The sequence below is a fragment of the Aplidium turbinatum genome, chromosome 15 (assembly GCF_918807975.1).
Source record: "Aplidium turbinatum chromosome 15, kaAplTurb1.1, whole genome shotgun sequence".
NCBI classification, from domain to species: domain Eukaryota; kingdom Metazoa; phylum Chordata; class Ascidiacea; order Aplousobranchia; family Polyclinidae; genus Aplidium; species Aplidium turbinatum.
Genome location: NC_137486.1, coordinates 2,309,314 through 2,332,819, shown reverse-complemented (window position 1 = coordinate 2,332,819; position 23,506 = coordinate 2,309,314). Strand labels below are relative to the sequence as shown.

Here is a 23,506-nt window from a genome sequence, read left to right as displayed (position 1 = left end):
GCGAGCAGTACCACACATCACGATTTGATGCCATTGTAAATAGGAAACAACAACAAAACCTTTACTGAGCTTATGTTGCTTAATCACCACTACGGAAAACTATGTTTCATTTTTCACATAGGCTATGTAACGAAATTAAGGTAGTTTCGAAGCCAACAGCTGACAATTGGTAATGCAGAATTCGACGTCGTTCCTGTCTTTTGCTATTTTAGTGACATGATTGAGCAATAGGGAGACTGACGGATGCCATGGCAGTGAGGGTGCAATTGGCTTGGAAGAGTTTCCGTGAGATCCCTATTCTTATGGACAAGGATATTACCTTCCGTAGTCGAGGTCACATGCATAATGTGTGTGCGAAGAGTGTTCTACTGCATGCAAGTGAGACCGGGCCAATCATTGTCGAAAAGTGCAATATTTGTGTGAGCAGACGTTCTCGGATATGAACTTGAAAAAGCGCTGGAACGGCAAATCAAAAGGGCGCCGGTTCGACACCGCTCATGAGCAGGCAGCTGTGTCTTTGGCAGGACACTTAAAGGCATGCCTGAAAGTGGACATGAAGATTGGCTTCCTTGCCTTCCCGTCCACTTAATCTAAATCTTCCACCACCAGATGTAAACCTGGATACGACAAACAAACAAGCTTGAAAAAGAACCGCTTGAGATCAAAGCTGAGCGACTCCCACCGAAGTGACATTTTACGCTGGTGTGCCACTAACCTCGAGCTAAACCTGGCCTATGCACTGAAATCGAAACGTCAGTCTCATCCTTCACATTCACACAGCTGTGGTTTACAAAGTGTCTGGATGTGTTAATTTCTGATGGAAATGCAGATAACTTATAGCCTATTAACTTTTCATATCCTGTGACATGTATACAGCAAAATACTTCAACCTGCATATTGCTTTGTAGCATGAAAATTACATTAAATTATACAATAGCCTATTATCATATAATTATGCATATTTCTTTACACAAAATAAGATTGTCAGAGGCCTTTGGCCGGCGGGCACTTCCGCACTATCAAATCTGGTCCGCCTGGGAAAAAATTGGACACCCATGCAGCAGACCAACCTCAAAGATGAGACTGTTTCGATTTATGCTGGTGCTACATGAAATAAACATTCCAAAAACTCAAGCAATAGGCTACTGCTACCAAAAGCAACTGGTCCTGGTAGCCGACCGGGACCAAAAGCAACACGCGCTACCGCTACATCTATGTGCTACTTTTATCTTAAACTGACACTGAAAAGCTCTACTCAAGCACCCTTTGAAGCCAAAAATTGTCTTGAAAACAAGTGATATCACGTTTCAGTAGCCGACCACACTTATTTGCATGGCCATTTCAAAGTCGTTATGGAAAACAAGTATTTCCATCAAAAATGTCTAAAAACGATCCACTTTTTCTACATCAAATTGGAAAGTAGCGAAAGTACGACTGAGGAAAATGTAATGCCTCTCGCTTCCACTACATTGGGAAAAGTAGCGTCGCTTCTGTTTCTAAAAAGTAGCGCGCTGGTAGCAGCGCTGCAAAAGTAGCCCGCTACTGCTCACCTCTGGGTGACAGCCAACTTTGTTGATCCTGTGGTCTTTCACTGTCATTCTAGTGCCAGCACCACATTCAAAGTATTTATCTATATATTTGTGCAACCTGATGTGTTGCTGCTGTAGCAGCCTACGGTACTAAAAACAAATAAAACAGAATCTGAATCTATGTTGGATGAATGAATGCCGAACCGGGATTTTTTACCTGACTGACTGGGGCGCCGGCACAAAGCCAAAAAACAGGAGTATCTCGACTTAAACGGAGCGTATGTTAAGCTAAAGGAAAGCAATCACCTTTCAGCAGCACTACAAATAAAGTCTGTATATTGTAGTAACTTATACACAAACGACCTTAAACTATTAAAACGACAAAGTTATTCCAACACTTGTTCCGTTTTTAGGCTTTGCAAGTAACATTGAACAAGCCGAGTGCACGGGTGGAAACGGAACCAGGCACGACGACGTTTGGATGGCGGTTAGTTAGTCGTGTCCAAGTTCTCAAACATCTGCAACAAGAAATCGCATGGAGATATTTATGCTTCAGCTTCATGTTGTACAATTTAGGAATGATAAAGCTATTTCTAAATTTAGGAATGCTGTCCCATCCTGATTTGCGTTTAAAGGTATTTCGACGTCGGACGGAAGATAATGTTTCTATCCAACTTCGAATGAGGAATTAAGTATCTTGCCATAACACAGCAACATGCTCACTATTGACGTTAAAGCGACGTTCTTCTGACGTTGTGCAAACGCTCACTATTCTCAACTGTGCAGTTGAACAATTCATTTATTTGTATATTGTGCTTGATTGAGAGAATTCTGTTCAGGTTTGCTTTTGGGAGGAGTGAGGTGTAGAAATAGCGTCTTACTCTACTACACAGTCTACAGCCACCTTTTTATCATAAACAGAGTAAATTTCCTGGTGTCTGAGAAAAGAGAAAGTCGAAAATTGCTCTTGCAAAGTCACGTTTATCTAAAACAGGATTGTTGTTTGAACTTTTGTGACAAGCCATGTTATAGCTACAGCGACTTACCCAAAGATGCTATAACTTGAATACGGTGGCAGTAGGTAGTTCAATAGAAAACGTGCGAACTTAGAAATTGTAAAAGACAACCTTCAACTCTTTGAATGAACCTTTGAAGCACGTACCGCTTGCTCAATGCAACAGGGGAGCAACGAAAAGCTTCAATGAAGCAAAGGTATAAACGCATCAAATATGGCTGTAAACCACTGCATTGGACCGGCTCAAACAAGCGACAGCGCCTTCCACACTTATAATTAATTATAAAAAGCAAGAACTCTTGTATCTTTTGTTTCCTGGTCTACTTTGCAACTCCATGAAGACCCACAAATTTATATTGGTGTAACTTGCGTGCTTCAGCAGCAGACTCAAATGAAAACACTTGGCCATGCGCAATTGTTTTCATTATGGGATATTTTATTTCTAGTTTTTTGAATAAATCCGAAGGACACAGAGACAGACGAGTTTCCTGTGTGAGGTGAGCTTCAAGGTAATTTATAACTAATTTCGTTTCTGTAGGTTACTTGGTAGGCTATTCAAAAAAGTTTTGAATTACTGTAGGCTACTTTAGGGACATTCGGTGAAGATATCTTTTGGGATTTTATTAAAATCTTCAGCCTTCAGAGTTGCAAAAAATGTTTTGCAAGATTAAAAAATACTAAAAACAGTATCTTTCATTGTAGTTCGCGCATGCGCACTAGAACGAAGTAAATGCAGAACCTATAGAGCAGTAGAAATACGAAGTTTGGCAGAAAAATGTTTATTTCCTAGAACTGCCTGTCATTCTCCAATAAATAAATTCATTAGTTTATGAAAAAACTAAAATGAAAATTGATGAGGAAGTGATGAGGTGTAACGAACCTTCATTCTTGACATTACATTGCCGCTAGGTGTCAGCAAAGTGTCGTTTAAAGGGGATCTTGCTCTCTGAGGCGGAAGTTGCTTGGCAGGATATGTCCGAGGAGGGGGAGTGATGGAGACAGTGTTGCCACTTCCAAGAGGCTGGAAAAACAATACTCCGTTAAACTGAAGAAAGCCTTCGGCGCTCCAGTACATTACGTCATAAAAAAAATTCGCTCTGAAAGAAACTCAATTAATTTGAACATAGACTTTTTAACGAAGTAAATATTTTCTATCCATCCATGCAACACGGTGTGTATCGGTTCATCTGGAACAGAAACGCCATTTCATCAAACGTTGACGCCTTGCGTATTGTATCGGGATGCCTGAAACTTACACCTACTGAATCTTTACCAGTTCTTTCAGGCATCGCCCCTGCTGAGCTTCGCCGCAAAGCTGCCACACTCTCCCTGGCTCGCCGGTCACTGGAGCCACACCACGCGCTCCACAGCTACATCACCAGATCGGTAATAAAGAAACGCCTCAAATCGAGAAGCCCTTTTGTTGCTTAAACACAATCCTTGCTGGAGCACAACACCAGTGCCTCATCCTGGATTGCCAATACCTGGCAAGAGGAGTGGACAGACAACACCTCCAGACTGCACACCTTTGTTCCCGACGCTGGACCCATGCCACCAGGAAAGGAGCTCAGATGACCTGCCTGGGTACGGCTGAATCGTCTCCGCACAGGTGTTGGGCGCTTCGCTTCCTTGATGCACAAATGGGGCCTATCAACATCTGCGGCATGCAACTGTGGTGCAGAGGAACAGACAGCAGATCACACCCTTTACCACTGCCCGACGTTTACTCCTCCAAGGGCAGTTGGCCTGTCAACGCTGGAGGACTCTACAATCAAGTGGCTGCTCGAAAAATGCCCGGACATTTGACCCCAATGAAATGTAGTCCAAAAGAACAACCTCTCATACGAAAGAAGAAGAAGTCAAACGTTTTACTGAAATGTTGCAAACAAAGTGAGGTTGTAGAAGTGTGACGTCGAAGGTTCATTAAAGCAAAGTTAGGATTCGTCAAACTCAAACGAGAAACTACGCATGACAACAGATATATAGAGATAGTTTAAAAAAATTATCTTGCTCAGTTACAAAGTTGCAATGTCAGCTCCTACCATCAGACACTGATGATTACATCAGCATCTTTGACTCACAACTTCACGGCTTGATGTCCTATCTGCTGTTGCTTGAGAACGCTTGCTTGGATTCTCCAATGCAGATAATTCGTGTTGCAGCTTATCGTGTTCTTTCTCGGCTTCTTTGATGGCGCGTTCGATCTTCGCTCTTCCAGTCGACGCGCTACTGGCGTCGATATATTTCTTCAACTCCGATATCTTTATTCTGAACAACAGGACCTTGTCAAGCAAAAACGTAAATAACAAGCAAGATGAAATGACGTCCAGTACCGTCAGCAAGTAGCATAAGAGAAGGTATTTTTAATTGCGTATCAAATATTTTTATGGATTGCTGACTTATTAGAATAGGTTTTCAATAGTAGAACAAGGTTCATGGCATTCTGCAAACTGCTACTTACTGTAAAGTCTTCATTGAGTTGTTGATTTCTTCTTTCCTCTCAGTCGTCTTGTCACTTCTGCTGATACCATTCAATCCCTGTCCCGTTCTTATGTCCTTTTGCTTTGGTCCATCAATCTCGACAGGTTTTGTGTGGTCTTTTGTCTTCTTGTGTTTCTCAGCTTTGTGCGCTGCTGCATTGTTCTTAGCTGCTCCACCTTTGGCGGCTTTCTTCTTCTTCAGACGTTCTGTTGGCATTGGGAGCTTCTCGTCACGGTCCAACGAGTTGTGTTTCTTGGACGTGTCATTTCCTGTTGACGTTTTCACCGCTGAAACTTCATCAAAATTGATCGACTCGTTGAAGTCAACATAGACCGAATCACCCTTTGAGAAAGTCAATGTGTTGATCAAACTTCTAAACGAACTGTCGTTTGCAAAATAAGACTCCCAAATGATTTTTGGTAAAATGCACAATTACTCTGTGATGCAAACAATATTTCATGTAATACATAAAAATATCTGAAGAGAGGGAAGAAGTGAGATGAATGGAAAAGGTTCCATTAAGTAACTTAGAATCAACATCGACTAAGCAGGATTTTATTGATTGAAGAATAGATATCAATTACGTTGGCTACAGGGCTACTCAACTGGTGGACCACGGTCCGAATCCGGACCTTCTGGGTATTGATGGTGGACCTTGAGCTTTTGCAAGAATAACCTCATTGCCACGTTTCAGGGTTGCTTTAAACGGATTTCTACTGGGAGGAAGCAATTTTATTGTGATTATCCGAGCTGCTTGGGTACTTCGACTCCTAGACTCCCCATGGGCACTCCCAAATAATTTAACTTTCGTGGTTGCGTGTGAAATAACTTATTCACCGGACCGCTAAAAATATTCAACTTGTCAAACTGGACCTTTGTTAAGATAAGTTGAGTAACCCTGGTCTACAATGATTGAATCGCACAAAAAATTTCAAATTGTGATTTCTTATATTTATGAATCAGTCATAATCAGACTTTTAGCTATAAGGTAACAATCTTAATCTTAATAGCCTACTGTTCTATATTACATGGGTTTGTGTCTTCGTTATCCTTGGTTACGGCTTCTGAAGAAACGCTCAGGTCACGTGCAGCCTATCATGGTTTTGCTCTAAGCCTATTTAGCAAGTACCAGTATTTGTTTCATTCAGACTTCATTTAATGCAACTTCCATGGATTTGACGGATCAGTTAGCTTTTATCCTCTATTTGTCCTTTCGTAGATAGGGATTAGCGGTGGGATGGCGCAGCGGGTGAGGCGCTCGCTTTCCAATCATGCAACCCTGGTTCGACTCCCGGCTTATGCTGGTTGTTGACAAACACCGCTCTCCTCTACCCAGGACGTAATAAATTGGGTGGGCGTATTTGCTGAAGTAAAGGCGGCCGAGAGAAAGGAACTGGTCACCCTACTTTCCTTAGTGCAGATGGCTTAGTATAATGAGAACCCTATCTTCTCATCCCCCGATGCTTGGATTCAAGTACGGGACTCACCTTTAAAAGGGTTGAAATCAAGATTATTTTTATCCCAATCTAACGTTTTGTTGGTTTCTTACATGCATTTGCTAATGAATGACAACAACTAACAAGTCTAACTTAGCATTCTTTCGGGAAACATGGTTTGATTAGAATGATGCAATGGAGTGACGTCATCATGCATTAATTATAACAGCCTATAATCACTACCCTGACCCTACAAACAACAAACACTGTTATACTGTTTAGGTGGTCTAATGCGTAGCCTATATGCAATGGGTTTAGCTAGGAAGCTATAATTTTTTACTTATTTCATATTAAAAAAATTCAATGGAGTTTAACTCTGAGAAGTATCATCGAATCACAGAAAGTAAGGACCACAACAGCAACTAAACGAGAGGATTTGCATGTAAAAGATTATCGAAGATGGTTACAGCAATACAATCCTATACTTTTCAACTAAAATTAAATTCATAGCCTAAACGTGCAAGGAGCAATCATTGCAAAGTGAATATTTGTAAAACCTTGTTTAAACTTGTACATAATTTTCAACTGCTTGTTTAACTGAGATGTCCATGATCTTAGTTAATGCAGCAACTGAATTTGAATTTAACTCAATTTGAATTCAACTCAATTTCACAACTCAATTTGAATTTAACTAAGATCATCCAAAGCATGCAGCAACATTTTGTCTTTGAAAATTTGTTAGACTTGTACAGAAGATGAGTAAACATTTCAACACAATGGTAAACCAGACACCAACCGATTGCAATCCAGCACAAAACTTACTGCTTCCTTGTCTTCTTTGATGGTGCTCTTCATCTTCATTGTTTGCTTTAGCGTCTGCTTCGCGGTGTTTAGAAAACTATTGTATACATCGGGTTCCACATAAATATTTTCCTCTTTTTCCGGCAGTTCCGCGCATCCGGTTTCCGCTATTAGGGTTCCTACCCATTTTCCCATCTCAGAGGAACTTGAGGCCTGCGTCATGGTGCTCGTTATTAGCTTAGACTGGCAGTGGATAGAAAAAGAATTACTGATTGCTAACACAAAGGACAAACGCTCGTTCTACAGACGGAAATCAAAACCCTAGTATCAATCAATTGCAAACTAACAATGCAAGTCATTAATCATGCTTAGCTATATAAAAATCACTTAAGTTATTTATTTCTTTACGCTTTTTGCAATGCCTTGCTAACAAAATATTTAAAGATGAAATACACAAATCAGTTGAAAGCTTTTTAAGAATCGAACTCAATTGGGCCTTTTAAGTTCTTTATTTCTATTTTGACATTCGCTCGGATGACTACATCTCCAGGTAGTCATATCAAAATAACCCAGTTGAAATTAAAACACTAAATGGTGAAGACTTTTCTTGAGGAATGAGGATGAATTTTTCAAAAACAGGCACAAATCTACAGGTTTAGTTTGCACTCAATTACACAATACATTTGACTAGTAGACCGTATGGTCGTTTCGTTGTCTCCCTGTCATTATGGGGACATGTGAAACTTCTGCATTGTGTATATTAGGCCTACTTGTATATTTCGAACATGTCCTGTTCCTACTATTGACAAATCAACCATTGATTGGTTGATTTGTTTATTTATTTGTACATTGTTAGAAATTATTGACAAACAGCCTTATTTTGTATATTAAACATACAATGATATTTCGTATCTTATCTTATCACGATTCAAGCTTAGTGGGTGGTAAAACTACAAAGTTACCGCTAACTTACTTCCAAAAAAATAAGTTCTTTTTTCTTTTGTGTTATCTTGAAAGAAAATCTTCTCTCTGAGTTGTCAAAGTCAGGTTGAAGGTCGCACCCGTGCAGATGAACCACCTGGTCAGGGGCTTCGTCTTTGCCATAAACTTGCAGCTCGTTATCTCGAATCAAACAGAGCTTCTTAGACCACTTTCCCTCCGAATAAACGTTGAGGTTACCTAAGATGACGTCATTGATCTCAAGTTGGTTGTGACCGCAATGATCACCACGTGGTGGCGCATACTTCTTTTATTTATTCAGCCGCGCGGCTAGTGGTTACCTAGAGATTCAGCATCTTTTTTTTAAACCGTTCCGTTTATTTTGCTTTGAACAATTTTGTGGCTTCAATAAAAACAATGAATTACGTAGGTCATCTGACATGTCAACTTTCTTTGCTGTTTTAAAGCAAACAACACAACACACAAGATTAAAGCTCTCCGCAATATTAATATGATACTGGAACAAAATCGGTTGAAACTAAAAGCGACAGATTCCGTCGTCGCTGCATTAAAGATTACTAGATGGCTGTGGTAAAGCTCAGGTAACAAATGAGGTACAGTGAGATGCAGACAACGTTTTCCTCAGTGACAGGCAAAGTAAATCGGTTTACGGAATTTGACATTATATTGATCAAATAGAATCACTGAGGCATACGGCCATCGGGGCGGCTCACAACTATTTTTTGAAATTGTATAAGTAGCTCATGAGCCATCAAAATTACTTGCATCAACAACTGGGCCTAGACCCACAGTTACAGACTGCCATGTTAGAGAAACGTGATTACAATAGTATGGAGAAGATCATCTTTCAAAGTTGTTATCCACTTTAACGTCAGGACACAACTTCATAGCAACCCCTATCGTCATAGCAACCCTATCGTCTCACCACATAGGTTCGCTCCCATTTGCTCGGCCACTGATATTTTCTTTCTTGTCTTATCTTTTTTGAACATGTCTGCCACAGCTGTCTTCAACCCTTTCCCAAGATCTAACAAACACATAGATGATTAGTTTCTTGGGAGATTTTTTATGACGTCATATGGTGACATATGATTTGAAATTACCTCACAATAAATTGGTTCGTGCCTCCGCTACGTAAGTCAAGGACTGTTGGTTATATTCCACACAGTTTGTCATACCTGTGACACCTATAAGTGACGACTGACGTAGCATTGGTTTATCGGAGAATTGCAGTGTGCTGGGGGGTCTATTGGCCACAGAGGGGGAGGGAAGGGTGCCAGAGACGGAAACATGGGCGGCTTTGTCGTGAAGAACTCGGTTCCAATCTTGAACGTATTTCTGCTTCACATAGAATCTGAAAAATCATCATCCTTAGCCTACAGTTGACTCGAAACAGTACGAGGATAAAACAAATCTTGTGCATTAACTTCAATCAACTGAATTACTAATGGGCCCTCAGCGCCCTTTCACCAAGTCCCACTTCCCTGTGTTTAACTCCGCAATAAACCTACATGCAACAATTCTCATTATCAAACCACTTTTAAGTAGGCCTAGCTCTATTGTCAAACAATGTACTACCCCAATCTAACTATCCAATCTGCTTGTGTCCAGTTTCTCCAAAATCCATACGTAGCCTACCCAGTCCGCCTACCCAGTCCGCCTAGCAAGCCCACCTGTACCCCAGTCTCATTATCAAGCTCACCTGTATCCGGTCCCATCACTTTCTATTCCTTCTAGACTGACAATCATTGCTTTTGTTCCTTCTTTGCTGCTGAGAAGAACGTTGTAAGCGCGCAGAGGTAGGTCAAGTTCGGGATGTGAGTCGCCGATCTTTTTATAGCACTGCAGAGAAAAAGTTTGTCATTTGTTTACCGACATGTCTTGGATTACGTCATGGGAAGCATGAAGTAATTTCTATGCAAGATGAGTTTACAGATGCACGAAGTTTAAACTATGAAATACAATACGTAATTATTCTTGAACTTGTGGCGAAACGATTGCTCATTCTAAGGAACTGAGCAAAGATAACTAACAATTAAAGTTACCAAGCACTAATGAGCGGAGTGGGATTTTGAGACGCCCACTCAACTCGTACGCCATGAAACTGGACCCACTCCAATCCGACTCCGAAAGTTTTATTATTTTTGAATCCAAATCCACACCACTCCAAAATCAAGTTTTGAAATAACGTCACACTTGCCCATACATGGACCGAAAATAGCGCGAGGGTGCAAAAATATTTTGTCACTTTTGTAGCAGGTGAAAGTTTTTTGTGGCACATATCATTAACAGCATCCGAGAAGGGAAAACCGTGGGGAGATTTTATTTCTTTTTCAAACTGAACTGTATGGAACTTAAAGTACAAAGTTGCTGAACGAAATTCCAAATTCTCTATACCAGTGGCTCTCAATCTTTTTGTTGCCCTTTTGGACAAATTATTAATTCTGCGGACCCCTACCTAAATTTTGCCTGAAACTCAATCAACATACTATTGACTATTGTAATAATTATGCTACTCAACTACTGTACTGTGTCATATTGCATTGCCGGTATGATAAAAGGATAGACCCTCGGCCCCAGACGCTCACACGACGACGACGACGACGCTTTGACTCCTGCGGCAAATGTCAGGTTAAACAGTTGCTCAAATAAGAAAATGAATAAATTGTTCAAGAAATGTCAGCAGTATTTAAATATTAAGGTGACCCAAAGTGCCATGTCGAAACTTTTTCAACGTAAGCAAATTTAATGAGGGCTGTTGTTGATTTCCTGAAATAAACGACTGAACTGTGATTGAGTTTTTGACAATGCAACACGCATGTCATCTTCAACGTCCAGGCAATTTCGATGTTTAATTTTTATTGTAACAAGACCTGAGAATCCTGCCTCGTAAAGGTTAAGTGGTTATGAATGGTAACAAAACAATAACCGCTTGCTTTGCCAAGAATGGGTAGGTTTGCAGTTGTGAGCAGCGAAATTCTTCCACAGTTTTTGAATGAAATTCAATGCGTAATAACTCTTTAGATCTCAAATCAATTAGGTCAACTTTACTGAGATCGTCATCGCTAATGTTGTTCAAGTCAAAAAGAAAAGGAATTCGAATCCATATTTCAACTTCGTGCGGCAGGTGTTCTAAATTAAAATAACGTTGAAATGAGATTTGCAGGGTTTCCAAGTGTGCCCAAAATTTTTCTCTCATAGAGATCAAAAGAGTACATTCTCTTTGAGTTTCATCCATCAAGATAAGATCTTCTAACATTGGAAAGTTAGCTAAAACTTCAATTGCTAAGGCAACAGGGATCAGTTGTCAGTAGATGTAACAGAAAATATATTTCGCACTTGCTAGTGCATCGTCAGTTCTGATCAAAAGATCAGTTCTGATCAATTGGAAAGTTAGTGTAATTACCTGCTTCCAATCTGCGTTTCCAAGCCGGCAACTTGGCTAAAAATGCTTTCAGTTTTTCAGCTGCATCAATTATTGTCACACCTGGTCCTTGAATGTCACGATTAACATTGTTAATATGACCGAGAATATCTGCTAAGTAGGCCATGCCGTATAGAAAACTTTTACTCTCAAATAAATTTGAGAGGAGACTTCCTTTTGCTTTCAAAAGAGTTGATGGCTCATTTTTTAGCTGCTGCATCGTTTCAAAACTTTTTCTATAGATAACCAACGTACCTCAGAATGATACAACAGTACTTCGTAATCTGACCCTCCTTTTTGACAGAGCGCTTTAAAAGTACTATGGTTTACAGCTCTGCTTTTGATGAAATTAACAACTTTCACGCAATTCGTCAGAATTTCTTTGAGACTTGCTGGTAAATTTTTTGCTGCTAAGGCGTACCTGTACATTGTATATTGTACAGTGTACTGGAAGCAATGGGTAACAACCACGCGAGGAGCTTCGTTTTTTTACTAAAGCAGCAAATCCGGATTTGTTCCCGAGCATAGCTGGTGCTCTATTTGTGCATATAGAACGAATTTTTTTCCAAAATTCATCAAGGTAATCACGGAACCCCAAATGCTTTCTCACGGGTCCGCGAACCCCAGGTTGGGAACCACTGCTCTATACTTTCTTACTTTGAGAAGTGAAGTGAAAAGTAGTTTGAAAATCAAATTATTTATTGAACGCACAGAAACTGAATGAATAAGAAATGAATACATTGAAATGTAAACAATCATTTGCTTGACGCAAATATATTAAGAACACATGTTGGTGGGAAAATGATTTGTCACACATTATGTCCTGACAAAAAAACAGGGTCCCAGTCAAGCCTTATTGACCAAAGAATTAGCCACTTGTCAGCAAGCTCAACTCCGAGACATGCTTCGATCTGGTTGGGTCTCGGCGGTGAATTGTAAGCATTCGAGAGAAGATGACAAAGCAAAAGATCTTGATTTTTCGACAAATGTACAACGGAGGAGTGATCTCATCTCCAACTCCTCCATTTTGAAATTCTATCCTCATCCACAAGTAGGCCTACTGATTTTTCGTTGTATTTACGTCATGTAGGGTGATTGACGTCCTCCAAGACACAGCTGCGTGCTTTTGATAGAGGCCGGAGCGACAATGATGTATTTAAATTGTAAAATGAGACGGTCAAAAGTTGATGGCTATTAAACTATGATTTCATCACAAGACTATTTTCAGAATCCTTTTCTTCGACTTCTCAGAAGACGTATTCTTGATGCATTTCTGATCTACTTAGATTACTAGATTGGTGATGGCCATACAGCCGCCGAGACCAGTTTCAATTTTAAGAATATATTTTTCTTCACTGTGAAATCCATACAAAAATGTATTGGCCTTGTTGCTGCAGCAGCTCATCAAGCCACAGTTGGTCGAAAACAAGGACAGCAATCAAAAGATCTTTGCGTGTAAATTGTGTAAAAAGCACGCAAAACTATTTCCGTCTCGTCACAGTTGACTCCTCTTTAATAAAACCTTGTTTTGTCAAATTTTAAACAAAATTTTTATTTTGATGAACTGTTTGGCTTCGATCTGCTACACCGGTTTACCAGTAAGTCCACTGGTATTCTTCTGTTAACTTTCTTTTTATTTTTCCATATCAATATTACTTCCACTCTCCAGTGACGGCTTCATAGCTATGTAAAGAGCAAATGTTGTTTGAAAGGTTAAGGAGGACTTTTGTCGTATCCAGGCTTACAACTGGTGGTTGATAAGTTGGCGGAAGGCAAGGAAGCCAATCTTTAGATCCACTTTCAGGCACGTCATTAAGTATCCTGCCAAAGACACAGCCGCATGCTCTTGGATGGAGTCGAAACGAAGGGCGCCGGTAAAGAAGAAATCATAGTAAAGAAAAGGTTATTCTTAGAAGGATGTGAGGATTTGTAAAGTCATTAAGATCGAACGAAAGTAAAAGATGCCATACTCGCGTGTCACCCTTGTTCTAAAAGTAATTCATCTTCTTTGGCACTTATTTTCCTTGTTAGCCCAAAGGTCCAGTTTTATATCCCAATAAGATGCATAAAACACAACGTGGCTATTTTTTCAATATGTGATAATTTCAATAGATATTTAGTGATGTAGGCTGGTAGCCTTAGAAGTAAAGTCAGAAACAATTTTACAAAAGAAATTAAGTTATCAATGCATGAGGCGTAGTTTTAATTGTTGAGGTCAAAGGAGTTTCAATTTGATTTTTTTTTATTTCTACGGTTTGACAACACTGGAACCATTGCAGGCTATTGTTAGAGAAAGCGTAAAGATCAAGTTGAAACTGTTTACAATATAGGCCGTCCAATAAAACGTAAATGGAACCTGTTTTTGACAAACCAAAACAGTCGTTTTGTGAAAATTTTATAAGAGCTTTTATAGGAAATGTTGTCTGAAGTGCCGGAAGTATTTGTATGTGACAAAACTATAGTGACGATAGCACGGCTGATTTCGTGACGTAATTCGTCGTTTCTGCTCACAACATAAAACTATATTCACATAGAAAACCACACAGGCTAAAGCAAACGAATGCTTTATGGTTAGGTCAACAAATATCTGAGCCTTTACCTGAAGGTGGTTTCCTTTGACGATTCCAACTTTTTTAAGCCATTTCTTCCCACTTAGAAAAGTTTTGTTTTCAAGAAAAATTTGGCTCCATACGTCACAGTTAGTGCCTACGTAATATTTCGTAATGGATTCTTCTTCTTTCTCTGCTTTTGTCCTTTATGACACAATTCAATTAGATTACAAGATAAATTTAAAGTAATTTTGGGCCCCTAAATCTCAAGCTGAGCTCGGAAGTATGTGAAAACAAAATGATTACTTCCTTTCACGTCGGACATATCGCCACTATATAACTAAATCTATTTCGGAAATTCCGCACATGGATTAAATTTTGTGATGGGATATGATGAATGATGTGGAGAAGAACATGAACGGAGACTTTTAAAATGTATGCCTCGTTGGAAACATCAGACATTCTTCAACCCGGTAACTTTGGACGATTAAGTAACATACTTTGAAATGGAAGTTGCAAAGTTTTTTGATTTAAAGTAAGCAAAATTGCTCCAATAACTCCGATGTCAATAATCACGCTGGTAGTTTCTCTCTCACCTTGCGTTGGTGTCTTCATCTGATGCGTAGGATTCGTACCCGGATCCACTTCCTTCACCTGCACAATCCAAGACAGTAGCGGTGAAGCTTGTTGTTGGGTTAAGGAAGACGACAAAGCGTTGTGTGTGAGAGAGAAGGCGATGCTGATCATCGCGTTATCTTGCTTGTCACGATCGTTTTCTATGCTGCAGACTTGAGTTCAATTTCCGGTCCCTCATCTGCCACGTTAGCCACTCATCAGGAGGCTAGTGAGGACTGAGGATATCTGTGAAACTGCTCTCATGCTATGATGTGTGGCTGACGCGAACATTGATTTTCTAACAGAATAGTTCTTGTCAGCTATCCCATGAACATTACATTTAACCGAAGTAAAAGAATGTGTTGCAGAATGGAATGAAAGTAATTTAACTGTAAGCACGGGGTTGCATAGGGACTGTGCACTGTTTTTTAAATCATTTTAGGAGAAAAATCTGTCTAGCTCTATTGCCTACACTCCGGGGTTTATGCAGGGTATGGAATAACGCATTAAAATTATGCTTATTAATTAATAAGCTTACTTTCACCCACGGATGCTCAATTAGGGTGATGACTAAAAAAAAATTTTTTTGCCTGCTATGGGAATCGATGAACTTTTTTATGTGTATCAAGAATGTGAAATTTTTTTTTGAAAATTTTCAAAAACCTCCCCCACCAATTGATATTTCTGACGTCACTTGGGTACATTTTTCTCCTTTTTTACTCCTCATACATTGTTTAAACTTGTTACAGACTCCTTACCATACTAAAAAGGTGGTCCACAGTATAGTGAAGATTTTGAAAAAAAAATTGCCAAAAAAAGTCAAGGGGGTTCTGAGATTTTACCCTTTTTGTCATTATTTTTCGCAACAGCGCCTCTAGCGGAAAATTTTTAATTAGTGTAACTTCAAGAATTCTTAAGCGATTTCGATAAATTTTTTTGTCAATAAGCTCATTTTGAATGCTGAGGAGGTTTATTGTTACTTTATTTTGATATATTTTTGTCACTAGAGGGCACTAGTGCTTTATATCTGAACTGATAGCCTATAAAGCTAGACCAGACAAGAGTTTTTAATAGCATTGGAAGTTGCTAATAATTTAAAAAAATAATTGAAATCATTTGATCTATTAATTATTAGCAGCTTGTTGTACTGTACATAAAATCTTGAAAGTGTAGCCTTGTTTATTTAATGGGCCTATATCATGCAATTTATCATGCAATTGAGTTCAAGTTAGCCTAGTTATCGGGTTAGTTTTTTAGTTACCGGTATTGGGTTTTGGAGTTGGGGGTGCTTAACTGGTTGTTTTGGATTGCATATCATGAGTCCAGCAAAGATGGCGATTCTGAAAGTGACAGGGCCTCCAGTTATTTCGAGAGCACAATATCAGAAGATGGGTTTGAAAAGAAGATGAGATCGTCAACATTGTCAGCAACAAAAATGGTGGTTCGCCATTCTTTGTCCATGCACAAAACATCGGGTGTGTGCTCCACTCTGAATGAAGAAGGGGGTACTCTCCCTACTCCATCGCAGTCTGGCGTGTGGACGTAGTGTTATAAGAGCTGGAAACAACGAAAAGGATAAAATATAGTGGCTGTTGAAAGAAGGAAAATATTACTGTTTCCATTTTGATGGAAAAAGGTTGTCTGGGGAGGAGTTTCAGGTGGTTTGCCTCCAAAGAGAAACAAATGAGGTCAAACTTGGAATACTAAAGTGCAAAAGTGGATCTGCTCAAGATATTTATAATGAATTGGAACGAATTTTGAATGAATATGAAGCCTGGTCCAGTATCAAAATGATTATTTGTGACACAACCGCTGTGAATACTGGTCGACTAAATGGTATAGTGGTGAAATTACAAACAAAAATGGTTGAGATGGGACTGGATCGACCACAATATATTGGTTGTCAACACCATATTTTGGACAGAATTCTGAAGCATGTCTTGGATTTCTTTGTCAGCAAACATTCCACCAAACCAACTCTGAGTTACAAGTTTATTGATGATATCTCCGAAAGATATGAAGAATTGCAGAGATATTACAGTGGAGAAGTTTGTGTCAACATCAATGAAAATCCTGGTTGGAGAGATGACTTCAAATTCTTATATGAGCTGTGTCGTTCTTTTCAATTTTATAAGGTGAGCTAAAATTTTAACATGCTGTGCTGTAAGATTACCAAAGGTACATCTTCTAATAAATCAATTTAAAATTCATAATTTTACAGTTGCATCATGTTTTTCCTCAAATAAAATGGAGAAAACTACCTTCTTTGCACAATGCTAGATGGAATTCACGAGCAATTTATACTTTAATTGCATACTTCTTGATCCCGCAATGGAGAGGAAAATTAGAAATCTTATGTCACTTTATTGCTAATGGATGGCAAGAGCAATGGTTTTCTGACTAAAGATACTCAGAGGAAGCATACCCAAAATTGTTATTGGCTGTTGAAGAAATCAAAGTCAGTAAAACTAGTGTTTAACCATAGTGAACCGTGATATTTTGAAGTAACTTTATGGTACCGGTACTATTTATATCATAAAAGCATCATCCTCATCAAATTTGTACTCTTGAATAGCCAAAACAATATTTATGAAATAGTTCAAGGTTATACCGGACTACCAATACCAACAGTAAATTAGGCTTTAACAAATATGTTTTATGTTAAGTGTGACGGTGCACTGAAATGCTTGAAAACACATTGGAACCAGGATTCCTCTGTTCTCGACATCCCTCGTTCGAATATGATTGCTGAAAGAGCTGTTAAGCTGATGGAAGAACTCCATAAGAAGTGCACCAAAGAAAAATATTTGAGTGTGAAATTTGTTGCATGCAACAAATTGTGAAGCTGATAAGGACAAAGTATTGGGTGTATTAATACTTTGTGCGCCTGTACTGCATCTAAATGATTTTGTCACAATAATACAATTTGCCATTCATATTACTAAGTAACTGATTGTGAGTCATGTGTAGTACATAAGGAAAATAAGTAGAGTAATTTTTACTGATTATATTGAAACATTGCAAAAGAACTTGGAAATATACGATAAATTTGGGTATCATGCAGTCCATTTGAAGATTTTGCAAGTTTTACACTAAAAAAAACAAATTACTGCCATCTAGTGGTAAAAATGTAACAACTAACAAACTACCAAGTCACCCAGTATCAAAAATAAACCATCTGACAAGAAAATTTGTCGAAATTGCTTAAGAATTCTTGAAGTTACACTAATTAAAAAATTTCCGCTAGAGGCGCTGTTGCGAAAAATAATGACAAAAAGGGTAAAATCTCTGGACCCCGTGACTTTCTTCGACATTTTTTTTTTTTAAATCTGCACCATACTGTGGACCACCTTTTTAGTATGGTATTAAGGAGTCTGTAACAAGTTTAAACAATGTATGAGGAGTAAAAAAGGAGAAAATGTACTTAGGTGACGTCAGAAATATCAATTGGTGGGGGAGGTTTTTGAAAATTTTCAAAAAAAAATTTCACATTCTTGGTACACATAAAAAAGTTCATCGTTTCCCATAGCAGGCGTTTTCGATTTCCTCAAAAAAAAAAATTTAGTCATCACCCTACATTGCTCAGCCTACCAACTTGTTTACCTAACTTGGTCCAATTCACAATTACTCCACTACTCCTCCCAATAAATCCAAAGCTTGTTGTAACAAGCTCATTTTTAAACAAATTTGCTTGACATTTTGTGCAAAAGTATCGAAGTTTGCACACTTCTGCGTTTCATTCTATTGCTTCACACTTCGTTGCTGATCTGAAGTAGTTTGCCGCTTTCTCAAGTTCAAAAGTTTATTTAGTAGCCAAACCCAGTTGTAGGAAACTCACTGTTAATGTTTTTACTCTGACGTAAATATCCTTTTACCTGAACAAATGAAACTGCTTGGCAGTGCAACCATGAGATGGGAGTTGTCACAGACTTAGAAAGTTTTAGCCCCAAACAGATGCCCACTTATGTTTACGTAAAGCGAAAATGTGTCATTTGATTCATAAGCTAACCGCTTAATAAGTTCAAAATGGACCTCTCCCGAGATGGACTTAATAAGCAATCAGCAAGTGAACTTAATAAGCAATCAGCAAGTGGACTTAATAAGCAATTAGCAAGTGGACTTAATAAGCAATCAGCAAGTGGACTTAATAAGCAATCAGCAAGTGGACTTAATAAGCAATCAGCAAGTGAACTTAATAAGCAATCAGCAAGTGGACTTAATAAGCAATTAGCAAGTGGACTTAATAAGCAATCAGCAAGTGGACTTAATAAGCAATCAGCAAGTGAACTTAATAAGCAATCAGCAAGTGAACTTAATAAGCAATCAGCAAGTGGACTTAATAAGCAATCAGCAAGTGAACTTAATAAGCAATCAGCAAGTGAACTTAATAAGCAATCAGCAGGTGTTTCATAACAAATCTTTCATACTCTGTTTTGGTGATGTGAGACCTGACAAAGGTTCCTGCTCGCTCAAGTCCATGTAGAGCTGAAAAACATAAGTAGTGAGATTATCATTACTTCTCATGGTGTATGAATTACTGCTGTCAACCATGAGCCAACAAATACATGAATTAGGGTACAAAGCTACGAAAGTTTGAACAAGGCAAATTATCAGTTAAATGAAGCGTTTGTATGATATTGTGACCCAACAACTCTTCGAAACAATGATTCATCGAAACAACAAGGTTGGTGCACAACTGCAGATCACGATGAGTTAGATCACTGGAACACTAAAATGTTCCTCTACACAATCGTTACCAACAAGTCACAAAGGCAGTAACTTTATAGGCCTACTTAGCTACACTAGCAAACGCAACAGATCTGGTCAATAAAAACTTTGTAGCCTACTCCAGATTGGCTCTGTTTTTTTTTTATTTTTTATGTGGAACAAAGAAACTCGTGCACAAGCCAAGTCACCAACGCACTGGGTCAATCTAATACCAACTGTTTATTCATCTCATTCTTACAATCTTGAAAACATGATTTTGATTTTTGATTTCCAAAATTCATGTTTTTATTTTTCGATTCTTTTCTTCTCAATCGAAAAGTTTTTTTAAAAGTGGCAGCCGTGCAAATTTGACTTTGTTGTTATGTATCGTTTTCGCTGTGATAATAAAAATAAACTGAACCGAATTGATGAGGATCCGCAAATAATATCATGGCTGGACAGATAATAATAAACAGCAATTTTAGGCCTAATTGGATTGAATGATATTATTCAAAAACAATACAAGAAACTAACAAAATGACATAACATATTAAACTCGAACGTTTTTGACAAAACCCTTTTCCCTCATGATGAAATAACCCAATACTTTGAACAATAACAACTCTACCAAACTGTCCCAAATGTAACCCCCTTACATAAGTCCATAGCCGTCTTATATTGGCAGGCCCAGCTTCAAGATGGTACCACACAACTCACCAATGCAACATTACAACGTTATCAAGAATGGTTAAATGAAAATATATTGGGGTAAACTTTATAGTCTAACACAGGGTGGTCCAAATCCTGGCATTTTCCTCAAATCTTTATGCAGCCCTCCATGCTCGCAGTCTTGGACCACCTTGGTCTAACATGTATTTAGCGTCACACCAAACAATAATATTGAGCGACAATTTATCCAATGACTTTTGTTTCAAAATTTGGCGAAACAAGTTTTTATACAAGAGGAATCCATTATTATGAGGAGAGAAATAGTATTGTACAGTTTTCTTTGTGGTTGCTTTAATAAACTAAGTGAAAATTTACAAGGCACGTCAACCTCATGACGTCATAAATGTTATAGCGATTTGAACAACCCCATGGGGAATACTCACTTCTTCCTCTTGAATCATCGAATTGTTTCCTTCTTCGCTTATGATAGGTGATGTCACTGGTGTCTATGGAGGAACATCAATGGGTGTTACTTTATGGCGTCATTACTCTATGACATTATTAATGTAATTGTGCATCTAAATTATTGTTAATCGTGCTGAAAGGAAACTTTGTGGAAAAAATTGAAATAGCTGAAGGCATGACTTTGAAAACTACTTAACTTAAAATTTTAAAATTATAGCTTAAGGTGGTGTCACAATTATGCAGTTCAAGTTTGCAAAACATTATTTTATAGCTAATTGATAAGCTTATTCTTCAACATCAACATCAACCCTAACAAGATGGTTAGAACATGAAGAGTAATTAAATTTCTTGCTGCTTGGTTTAGGAAAATTTTCTAAACCAAACAAATTGCACTAAACAAAATTTTTTCTAAATCTAAGAAGAATAAGATGGCTTGATATTATCTTGTAAAGCTGTTACATTTTTCTGCACAAGATAACTTTCCCAGTTTATGTATTTATGCAATGTTAAAAGTATGTAATTGTAAATACAGGAGACCAAATTATTAGATATTGGTCAAATGGAACAGATTAGTGAACCAAGAGATTTGACGGTGACTAGAATGCGCAAACCTTTAACGCCTCAAACCGGACAAAGATTCATGAATGAACAGTGAGAGCTTTTATGGTCAAAGTGCAACTTTATTTGAAATTTTATATTTGTTCAAACGGCATACTCAAAAGACAAACAGCACACACGTTTACACGCAGATGAGAATCTCTTGACAAAGTGAACATTTGATGGAGCGTGATTTGATGAACAGTAAATTTATCCTCATCATAAACATTTCAATATTGATTATTATTAATATTCCTTTATTGTTAATATCAATATTCCAGTGTACTAAGTGAAGAAAGTTTTAAATACGGATGGATTGTTTCGCAAGGTGGTTTCCCAAATATTATCACACATCAACGTGGTACCTTTGGCAGGGGTATGTTGTTGCGATTGTAGTCACCCGTGTGAGATCTCCTGCGCTCTTGGCTCAAAAAATCATCTGCATAAAAAGCGACATAAATACGACAGTTGTACTGTATTCAACAAGTCAATCGTTTCAAATTCAAGGAGTCAAGCATCGAACTTTTTATACAATTGGTTGGTTTGTTTTGAATCTTTATCCTCGGACTGACAAAGCCTTGATATTCCTGGTAGTTTTGCATACTTGTAGAGGCTTTTGACGCAGGGCCGGTTACCGAGGTTGGCAGAGTGAAGTTTCCGATTGTTGAAGTGTTGTTGCCGAGAAATTATTCCATCCACTAGGTGCCGCTGAATGGAGAGCAGTCTTGAAATGCGTTGCTCAAGCGCACACCCCGAGAGTCAAACTTGCGCCGCGTGATCTTGAGCCAGGCGCGTAACCACTGAGCTAACGGGGCGGACAATTTGCTTAGAAATCTCATCAAAACATAACAACACAATCAATTCTTGCTACACTCGACTGCCGAGAAACACATGTTTTTAGAAAAGTCTTGATGGCTAGTGTGGACTGTGGAGGCGACACTGGCATGCTTAGCGAAACACAATGCTCGCTGTTCTATTGTCATTAGTAAGGTAGTGCTGACTCCAGGATGATCGCTCCTTTTCATGAGTGCATATCCTTGGCGACAGTTAGTTTAGTTGTTTTCTTTCCACAAAAGTAAGGATTCAATTGACTGACAAAAGCAGCGGTTGAGAACTATGTGGTATGAATTAGTGGTGCGATACTGATGAGCCCAGCCTCATGGGCGAAACACGTGTCTATTCGCTGTCAATTCTTGCTGCACTCGGCTGCTGAGAAAGAACAATTTAGCTGATGATGACGAAAGCAAGTGGTCTTCAACGATCGCTTGGGAATTTTTTAGCCAATTATTATGTGATGCTGAAGAAAGCAACCCAGATCATTATGTTGTGGGCCCTTTGCTTGGCAACTTGTTGTCGGTTTGCGTTGTTCAATGTACGTTAGGAAGATGTGGAAGTTTAACAGGGGCATGTATGCAGTAGAGGTCGTACCTTCTAATCATAGTATAGAGATCCAACATCCTTAAATAGAGTTCTTATGGGTACTTTTGGACCAGGGATTGATATGCTTTCAGGGGCCCCGAAATCTTTCAAGTGTCTGGCAACTAAAGGATACCCTGACATCCCCTTGCTACCGAGCACTAACTATCTTCTTTAACTGGAGTGCAAGGATCTATTTGGCTGAAGTTATCAAATAAACAAATCGATATCCACTTTATTTAAAAGTGGCAATGGTTGTTTTCAATCTTGAACAATGCAGTGGTAGGAAAGTCGAGGTGTCTTGCCTTAACGTTGACTTACCCAGCTTTTGGCATTCAACTTCGGCACTGATAGCTTTCTTTAGGCTTTCCAATAGCTCGTTTCTTTTGACAGAGTTTTGAGCAGACAATCTTTCATTTTTTAAGTCTTTTTGCAAGAACACTTCAATTCGTTGCAATAGTTGTAGGCTAGCCATTTTACAAAGATAAAAAGTTTTCGCTTTTTGGAAGTGTAGTTACCACATTGCAATTATCTTGCTTAAAATCTAGGCCTGTAAATAACTGAAACAGAAATGTCAACAAAACTCCAATCAATTACATTAACGCTTCTGAGCAAAGTCCATGTGGTGTTTCAGGCTCCTTGTGTACCACTTGTTAATTAATAATGTTATGGTTGATTCATTGTCGCTTCACAACAAGTCAACAACTAAGGTCTTTTAGCGGCATGGCTCATTTTTAATTTTTTATCAGGTTTGCGATGTCACCACATTATTACCTGACACAATTCTCACTGCATTATGCAAGAAAGATCACAATCAATACCGTTTTCAAAGTCTTCGGTAT

At 38.6% G+C, this 23,506-nt stretch overlaps 1 protein-coding gene across 1 annotated transcript; it reads right to left on the bottom strand.

Annotated features, from left to right (window-relative positions):
• Nucleotides 1-1,791: 1,791 nt before the first annotated feature.
• On the bottom strand, nucleotides 1,792-23,212 carry LOC145784399 (uncharacterized). The gene is made up of 15 exons (XM_082596211.1): nucleotides 22,986-23,212; nucleotides 21,614-21,687; nucleotides 20,630-20,692; nucleotides 19,238-19,295; nucleotides 14,792-14,849; nucleotides 14,246-14,399; nucleotides 9,925-10,064; nucleotides 9,401-9,576; nucleotides 9,148-9,249; nucleotides 8,236-8,441; nucleotides 7,284-7,475; nucleotides 5,006-5,367; nucleotides 4,626-4,812; nucleotides 3,425-3,565; nucleotides 1,792-2,047 (listed from the first exon to the last, which is right to left on the bottom strand). The coding sequence occupies exons 1-15, from the start codon at nucleotides 23,137-23,139 to the stop codon at nucleotides 2,018-2,020; spliced, it is 2,097 nt and encodes a 698-aa protein (XP_082452337.1). The 5' UTR covers nucleotides 23,140-23,212; the 3' UTR covers nucleotides 1,792-2,017.
• Nucleotides 23,213-23,506: the final 294 nt, after the last annotated feature.

What these genes read in the sequence shown, in the direction of transcription:
- LOC145784399 (XM_082596211.1), bottom strand. Translation starts at nt 23,139, where the DNA reads ATGGCTAGCCTACAACTATTGCAACGAATTGAAGTGTTCTTGCAAAAA. An exon ending in ACAACATACCCCTGCCAAAG is followed by an intron (nt 20,693 to 21,613) that starts GTACCACGTTGA and finishes GTTCCTCCATAG; the next exon opens with ACACCAGTGACATCACCTAT. An exon ending in AGTGATGGGACCGGATACAG is followed by an intron (nt 9,577 to 9,924) that starts GTGAGCTTGATA and finishes ATGATTTTTCAG; the next exon opens with ATTCTATGTGAAGCAGAAAT.